At 35.3% G+C, this 8286-nt stretch overlaps 2 protein-coding genes across 4 annotated transcripts; one reads left to right on the forward strand and one right to left on the reverse strand.

Annotated features, from left to right (window-relative positions):
- Positions 1 to 327: 327 nt before the first annotated feature.
- LOC105788289 (amino acid transporter AVT1A) lies at positions 328 to 6673 on the reverse strand. 3 transcript variants are annotated; one of them, XM_052626756.1, is made up of 13 exons: positions 6402 to 6671; positions 6046 to 6250; positions 5457 to 5740; positions 4947 to 5161; positions 4562 to 4585; positions 4295 to 4475; positions 3973 to 4192; positions 3758 to 3893; positions 3631 to 3654; positions 3386 to 3527; positions 1929 to 1972; positions 1738 to 1800; positions 328 to 849 (listed from the first exon to the last, which is right to left on the reverse strand). In XM_052626756.1, exons 2-13 carry the CDS (start codon positions 6246 to 6248, stop codon positions 841 to 843), a joined length of 1545 nt encoding a protein of 514 aa, XP_052482716.1. In that variant the 5' UTR covers positions 6249 to 6250; positions 6402 to 6671; the 3' UTR covers positions 328 to 840. The 3 variants fall into 3 exon arrangements, 2 of the variants coding, with proteins under 2 accessions (XP_052482716.1, XP_052482711.1); XM_052626751.1 differs by having other exon boundaries at positions 328 to 868; positions 6402 to 6668; XR_008192877.1 differs by having other exon boundaries at positions 826 to 868; positions 3381 to 3527; positions 6402 to 6673.
- An 836-nt stretch (positions 6674 to 7509) lies between these two features.
- Positions 7510 to 7959, forward strand: LOC105789590 (protein MAIN-LIKE 2-like). Its single transcript, XM_012616963.1, has one exon. The coding sequence runs from the start codon at positions 7510 to 7512 to the stop codon at positions 7957 to 7959; it is 450 nt and encodes a 149-aa protein (XP_012472417.1).
- Positions 7960 to 8286: the final 327 nt, after the last annotated feature.

Below are 8286 nucleotides of genomic sequence, written 5' to 3' on the forward strand. Positions count from 1 at the left end.
ACATGTAAACAAATAAATGCTTAGTTAATTTTAAGAAAATAATAATAATTAGATTTTAAAAGTTAATGGCTTAAACGATTAAGAAAACGTTAAAAACTGGAGTGAAAAAAATATAAAACGTCAAAAGATGAATTTACAGTTATGTAAAAATACTTCCTAGTTTTTCCTAAAACAAAATGCAAAAACCCGATCTAAAGTAAAATTGACATCTTTGTCTCATTGACTGATAAAACTGATAGACGGAAGTTTTTATATAATGATCAGATTCAAAAGCTGGCTTTGGCATAAAAAAGGGAGAGAATATGAAAGTCATGCAAAAACCCGAACTAAAGTGAAATTGACATCTTTGTCTCATTGACTGATAAAACTGAAAGACGAAGTTTTTATATAATGATCAGATCCAAATGCTGGCTTTGGCAGTCAACAGTTGGATCAAGTTCAACCCAGGGGCACCAAGGCCCTTTTTCTCTTTTTTTGTTTTTCTGGACCATTCAGGAACTCTTAAGGCCTTAAAACTAAAATAAAATATGATAGAATAAGAGGGGAACATCAAAGCAATAACACTGTAACATGAGCATGAGCATGAGCATGAGCATGTCTTAATCCTAATATTCTGTAATGCCTTACGATAATGTATCTGGAACTAAATTTATCCAGGCAGCTAGCTACTGAAAGATCCATTTTCCCAGCAGAAAGTCGTAGATGCAGAAAGAATGAGCAACCCCATGATGACAATCTACATATCGGAAACCAGCAGGAAGCTATTCTCTAGGTATTAGTAATTGCTCGCAATCCCTTGCAATGCAGAATATGTCCCAAAAATAGCACAGATGATGGCGATTACAGCTGCTGTTGAACTCAAAACAATCTGTTTATATGTCAAAAAGCTTTGCTTGATTAAAGCAAAGTAAGCAAGTATATAGGTATATATGCATATAAAGTTAATCAAAATGAAGATTAAGCAACCCAAGAAGATCACTAAGCATGGTACAGCTTGAGTTCATCCTAAACACAATGTAATTTCTCAACAAGGGCTTTCTCATATAAGAGACCAACAACATAAAAGAACACTATATGCTGTAGTATCAAATTTTAAAAGTTGTAAATTATAAACCACCAAATTTATCTGAATACAATCTCCTCGTGATGTCAGCATTAACATTGCATTCACTGAACTGTTACAACTTGGAATTAACGGAACCAACAGCTCACCTTATTCCAGAAAGTATCAGTTGATATAAAATCTTAAACCTAAACTCTACTTCAGCCGATCAGCTATCAGCTGACGTGGTAAGAGATACATGCACATTTAGGTGTACATCTGTATGTGTATGCGTATGTGAATTTCATTTTTATGTGTATATGTATGTACATGAGGTCATTATATTCGTGTTCCGCTGCCAATATTACTAGTATCAACCATGCTCAAAGTAAAATTTAGGTCAGCTTCAATGCATCAAGCAACATGAAAGGTGATGTAGTATGCATTCCATATTTAGAAGATAATTGATGCAAGCGACCAATGTTAACTTATTATTATTCAATTATAATCTCAATGGTGGTTCAATGGATACATCAATTTATTACTTTTGTTCTCAAATATTCTACTTTTCCTATTCCAGTTTGCATTAGAATATATTTAGAAGACAAATTAAATGCAAGTAACAAGTGTTCTATTTTTGAAAAAAAGAAAAAGAAAACAAGCATAAATGCATGTAACAAGTTGATTCTGCTTACATCTGTCCTTGAAGCTTTTCTCCCGACAATCTTTATGAAACACAGTGCTGGCATTATTATAGCCTGAAAATATAGAAAATTTCGTTGTCCTTACAAAAGATAAATTCTTTTCCTTTTTCACTACCTTCAATGAAGCTTCCATAAATGGTTTTTCCATTCTAATATTTGAATAAACAGAACACAGTACTTACCACCATGAAGCTTAGAACAGAACCAATTAAAGCCATCAGAAGACCTGAGATCAATGTCGCATATAAATCATAGAATTCTTATAATAAATTTAATGAAATGGATGAAAATAATAAATTATTAAAAACTTAGCTGAAGCTACCAAAAATCACATAGAAATATCTGTTACAAATCATTGTACAATCATACTCCCAAAATTGTTGGCAAAAATTGTGACAATGTTATTACTAAAATGTATTTTGAAAGTTAATTTGGTGCTTAACTTTTAGCATCATACCAATGTGGAATTTATTTCTCTAACCCTACCAGCTTAATCGAGTTCCACTCATTAGATTGCTCGTAGAGGCGGTATTTGACAAGAAGCTTTCAATAGATAGTTATTCTTTGTATTACAACAGAAGAGCTGACAGAAGTAACTAGTTAACCATGCTAAAATGTTTAACTGCATAAGAATAATTCAATATTTTTGAAACAAGGACTACAGCTTGCTTCTGCGAGTGTTCCTAGCCTAGTGAAAGGTCCTTGCAGGTTTGTCCTATTGTACAAGTTCATGCCACTGACTACTGTTCCTAGCCTATTAAAAGATCTTTGCAGATGATCCCCCTTTTACTCCACAAATGATCAAGCTGGTATCATGCCCATACCAGATCATTAAGCCAGCCTAGAAGAGTTGACCACAGGACCAGATTGGAGCTACTAAACTCAGTTCGGATCCACCTAGGAAGGACTAGTCCAGCAAAACACAGTACGGTCCAGAGAGGCCAAATCTGATCAACTGTCCGGACAATTGCTGGCTTGCCTACCTTAGGCCTTGGCCAGTTCAACTCCTTACTCAAGCCAATACTGCTTGCTCGTAACCAAGGAAAAAATAGAAGAGATAAAAGGAAGGAATAAAGAAAATAGTTCCACAATTGCCACCAACAATTTTCTTTTACTCCATTTTTTTCAAATTAGAAATTTGTTCGTTTTAGGTTTGAAAGGGAATAATCCTTCAAGTATTTCTTCCCCTTAATTTTTGATTGAATTGTACCAATATAAAAGTTGAATGAGCAAATTGAGCCAAACAATAGTAGATGGAAATAGTGATTATAGACCAAGAGAACAGAGACAGTGGCAATGAGGTAGATATCCTTGAATTTCATTTTTGGTAATGCGCATTCTGATTTGGTAGGTTGCTATCTTACAAACATAACTTAGCACAGATTTAAAAGAACAAAACACTAATGATTACATGCACTGTATTAAGTAAAAATTTATTCACATATTTAAGCTTCGTATTAAATACTTTTGGCGAACAATAAAGAAAAAATAAAGATATGGAATACAAATATTGTTCCTAGAATATAAAGAGTTTAAGTTTGCCTAAGATTATTTCTTAGCTTCTATGATAAACTGCATCATGAAGTATGAAACATAACTAAATCTAGAGTGTTGAGAGAAAGCAAATTCCAAACCTTACCAAAGAAAGGCATGACAAATGCAACGCCAACGGTAGAAAAGACAAGTAGCGCTCTAAGAAGAAAGAAACACCATAAACTATCTACAACATGATCTGGTAGCAGTTCCTCTATACTCCTCGCCAAGGGGATCAACAACAATGCATATTTGTTTAATGTCAAGGAAAAAATTGGTATATTGAAGGGAAATTCAGAACATATAAAACATTCATTTAATTTCCAAATTCTAATATTTACAACCAAAAGGATATTTTGTGAGTGGATTGATAACCTGCGACACAACAATAAAGGCAACTTAGAAACAACAACAAACCTCTCTCTCTCTCTCTCTCTCTCTCTGAAAAGACCTTTGAAATGAAGAGCCTCATACTTACTGTCGTCCACAACGCAATTTTGGAAACAAAAGCTTGTGGTGGCATATTCAAAGTTATTTGAGACAATGTGCTTTGACCAAACTCGAGGTAACCCATTGCTGCAACACCCCCATACAATACTATACACAGAAAAAAACTGCAGAAAAATATGAAACAGAAATCAGAATAAAAGGAGCACATGAAACATCCTCCCAAGCCACAACAAATTTCCTTACCATATTTGCATTGCTTTCTTAAATTGTGATTTATCAGCCATTGATTGATAGATATTAGGAAACACAGAGTGTCCCGAATGACAAAATCCATATACACCAATTACAACGGGAATGCCACTCCAATTAACAGCTTTACCAGTATGATGGAAGCCAACACCACCTGCTGCACCAAGGTATAGCAGACACAGAACTATCACCAATGTTGCAACAACCCCACCAGCTGCAAAATAAGTAATGGGAAATCTGGTGTAAGATCATAATGTATTTTCAATATTTTAAATGCTTGACTACGTCAAGCATCTTTGAAACGACTTTCCTGCACCTGAAAGATATGAAATCAGACGGATATCTTTTAACCAGACAGTGGGTAGAACCACCAAGGCAGTTACAATTGCAAAGAGATGCATTGAATCCAGATTTAAAAAAGGCCAGTCCAAAGAAACTCCAGGAAATAGCCTTGTAAGATTATCACCTTCCATGATAATAAATTCCACACAATATGACTGTACAGGAAAAATGAAACTTTTTCCAATTAGATAGAGAAGTTGCAGCAGACAATTCAACAAGTAAATGAGAGACATAAGCTTACATATAATTCTGTATAGAGAACAATCTGCATTAACCCAACAAATACAGTATTAGGGAATTTTGCCATAACCAAACCAAAATGAAAATAATCTGTATTAGCAATTGAATTTTCATTTTCCAGTCAACTTAAAAATTATAATACATAACTATTGATGGTTAGATGCAGCAAAAATGATGATTGAATTAAAATTTAATACTTATATTCTAGAAATGAAGAGAGGCGAGACAAAACATTGAAACTGCCACTACAAATCAGACTGTGAGGATAAACAATGTGTATCAGATACAAACAGTTAGGTACCAGCATCTAACTATTGTCACTAAAGCCATCCTTGCATAACAAAATATTCATTATACTTAAAAGCAAGAAGCTAAGAATAACTCACAGATACAAAAAGGCGTCCAAAACGTCCAAAGGCAGCTTCACCCATATCAGGGTAAGATATAATTCCTTCTCTGCTTTCAAAGCAGTATTTCATGAGTATGGCCGTATAGCAACATACAACTGCAAAAAAGATTAGGACCAACAAGCTTGCCCAGCCTCCTTGTGCTATTGTATGAGGTGTTGATAGAAGCCCAACTCCAACCATTACATTTATTGCTATCACAAAATAAAAATCATGAAGTTAAAACTTTTGAAACCATAGGGCATATCCAGATAATAATTGTCAATTTCTTAAATTCCAACAACAAAAACTATAAGAATTGTCAGATTGCTTTTCCAGGATGCAAGTACGATGATTTGGCACAGGTAACTAGACAACACCATGCAAATTTCCGTCTAGATCATTTGACAAGAGGTTCTCAACTATTTTCAAGCATAGACATAAAGAAACTAAAAGAACTCAAACATATCAAAAATAAGAGAAACAGAGCATGATAACAACATAGCTTACCATTAAAGACTGTTTGGGTCACGCTACATCCGTAAGCTATGGGAAATTCTCCAGTAAGTTGCTTAGCAAATGAATGCTTCTGTGACCAAGTTGACTGTGCTCCTGAGATGCTATCTAAAAACTCCTTAGAATAACTCTTTCGATTTTCAGGCAGAAGAGGAAGCTTTCCATCCAGGTCCAAATTACTTTTCTGACTGCTAAAACTAAAATGTCTAAAATTTGAAATTCCCCCAATAAGTCCAAAGCTTGGTGATGCTGTGATTGTATAAGGATCCATTGTCTCTCTGTAAAAAACACAAAGGAAGTAGCCAGAAAAAAAAAATTAAAAAGTGCAGGTGGTACATCAACCAACCGAGGCACAACTTCTGAAGGATTTGACAAAAAGCTATATGGTTACCAATTCTTTACGTATATGAAAGTTCTAACTTTTATATGCATGAAGTGAAGTGCCAAGATATAGGATTTTCTTGGTAGGAGGATAGAAAGATGGTCTCATCACCTTCCTATTTTCTAGGATAACCATTAGATACGTTCTGGCCAAATACATGGTAAAAATTACACAGCATGACTAAGAGAAGAAAGGCATTACTTGAAGCTCTGAGGCCATTGCTGTGAAGTGAAAGTGGTGGAAGGACCTCCCCGGCCTCCCTCACCGTCATCATCACTATTGTAGTTGCTGCTGCTGCTGCTGCCGTCCCCTGCCTTGCTCTCTTCAAGGTCGTCCTCATTATCGTCAACATCACTTTCCAGGACGAACTCTTCATTATGCCTCTCCTTAACCTCGTCAGCCATAACTGCAAATATAGATATATAGATTAAAAAAGAGAGTAAAGGAACAAGTAAACAACACAGTTTTACGGATTATACCATATTCGAATACATTTACAAGGTAAATAATAAAATAACAACTAAAATAAAAGAGAAGGGAAAGATAGGATCAATCACATGATTAATAACAGAAGACAATATTCGGGATATGAGTGCTGAATCAAGAGTGAGAAACAGAAAGAGGAAAAAAATCAATGGGAATGAAGATGGGGTTCCAGTGGGAGGGTTGTTTTGATCGTTTACTTTAAGAAATAAAAATGCAGGATTTCAGGGTGAATGGATGGCTGTAAAGTCTAGTTAAGAGTTCAGAATGAAAGTATCAATGGAGAGAAATAAGGATCGGTACGAAGGTTTTCGCGTAAAATCCAGAAGGCATGAGTGACGTGTTACATCAGATAATTATGGAAATTGTTTGTTTTCCTTTCGAGCTTCCCGCATTCAACCAGCCAGCTGTCTCATAAATGTTTTTTATAATTGCATCCCATCAAATCATCAATTTTCGATTTAATTATAGAGTAATTTACCTATAAAGGCTCATTTTTAAGTAAATTTATGGAAATAGACAAATTTTTGTATTATTTATTAGAAAAGATCGATTTTAGCAAAACGCATCTATGTAGGAGTATTTTAGGGTGAAATTTTAGCAAAACGTATCCCTGGGGAGCGATTTTGCCATGTCAGCACAGCATAAAATGCGCTGACGTGGACGTGCTTTGCTGACGTGACAAAATCGCTCCCCAAGAGACACGTTTTGCTCCGTGGTTTTTCCCCAACGGCTATTTTATCTTTTGACCATTTGGGGGTCCAACGGTATAAAAAAGTATAAAATCCCCTATCTTATTATTTCACACAATATTTTTTCAAATTTTGGCAAAAAAACTCTCAAATTTCTCCCTAAATTTCTAAAAGCTCTCTTTAATTAATTATTTCCTTTTAATTTTTTCCTAAATTAGTATTATTTTTTTATAATTTTAAAAATATTTGATCGTGTTAGCAATGGCTGGGGAATTAATTCGTCTCAATCATAAACATATCTCCTTCGAACAAATGAAAATGGTAAGGGTTAACTTTAATTTTTTTTCATTTATATAATTTTAATTAATTTGTATTTTATAATTTTTTATAACAGTTTGTAGATCGAGTGTTACAATGTTATATTCGTAATATGTCAAGTCCTCCATCACCGTTGATAGAAAATTACTTGAGGGAAGCGGGTTTTTGGCACATGGCCATTATAGGCTGGGCGTGCAAGTTGGACCTAAAACTCATCAGTGCGTTAATAGAGAGGTGGAGAGCCGAGACGCACAAATTCCATCTTTTATGCGGAGAGTGTACAATCATTTTGGAAGACATGCAGTTACAATTAGGATTGCCGGTGGATGGGTCTGCACTCATCGGGTCCGTTCAATCTGCTGATTGGGGAGCCATATACTATGATCTTTTGGGTGCGATTCCGAATACTATTTACGAAGGTCGGGTCGGGATGGGCTGGTTACGAGACACATTTCCGGAGCAAGGGAATGATTCGACTGAACTAGAAAAAATACAATATGTTCGGGTATTCATCCTTGAGATGATTGGAGGTTATTTGATGCTGGACTTGTCACAAAACCTCGTACATCTGATGTGGCTGTTGAAACTCGTTGATTTTAGAGCAGCTGGTGAATTTAGTTAGGGGTCTGCCGTGTTGGTAACATTGTACCGGGAGATGTGCAAGGCAACGCCACCAAATAAAGCCAAAACCGGAGGTTGCCTATCATTACTACAATCATGGGCTCGGTTTCGCTTTCCATTTTTACGTCATCGAGTGAACCACCCATATACATTCCCACTCATAACGAGATAAAATTTTTATTTGATTTTACAATTATTACATAGATTTAAAATAAAATTGTATGCTAAAAATTTATTTAATTAGGTGGAACCATCCGACGAGTTATATTGGAATACCTACCGCTCTTGAAGATATACGGTTTCTATTAGACCAACGGTCGGAAGCGCA

The sequence above is a fragment of the Gossypium raimondii genome, chromosome 2, assembly GCF_025698545.1.
Source record: "Gossypium raimondii isolate GPD5lz chromosome 2, ASM2569854v1, whole genome shotgun sequence".
NCBI classification, from domain to species: Eukaryota; Viridiplantae; Streptophyta; class Magnoliopsida; order Malvales; family Malvaceae; genus Gossypium; species Gossypium raimondii.

Coding starts and splice junctions, on each gene's coding strand:
- LOC105788289 (XM_052626751.1), bottom strand. CDS start 6,248: ATGGCTGACGAGGTTAAGGAGAGGCATAATGAAGAGTTCGTCCTGGAA. Junction 5,741..6,045: donor CAATGGCCTCAGAGCTTCAA/GTAATGCCTTTC, acceptor TGTTTTTTACAG/AGAGACAATGGATCCTTATA. Junction 4,586..4,946: donor TTGGACGCCTTTTTGTATCT/GTGAGTTATTCT, acceptor GGGTTAATGCAG/ATTGTTCTCTATACAGAATT.
- LOC105789590 (XM_012616963.1), top strand. CDS start 7,510: ATGGCCATTATAGGCTGGGCGTGCAAGTTGGACCTAAAACTCATCAGT.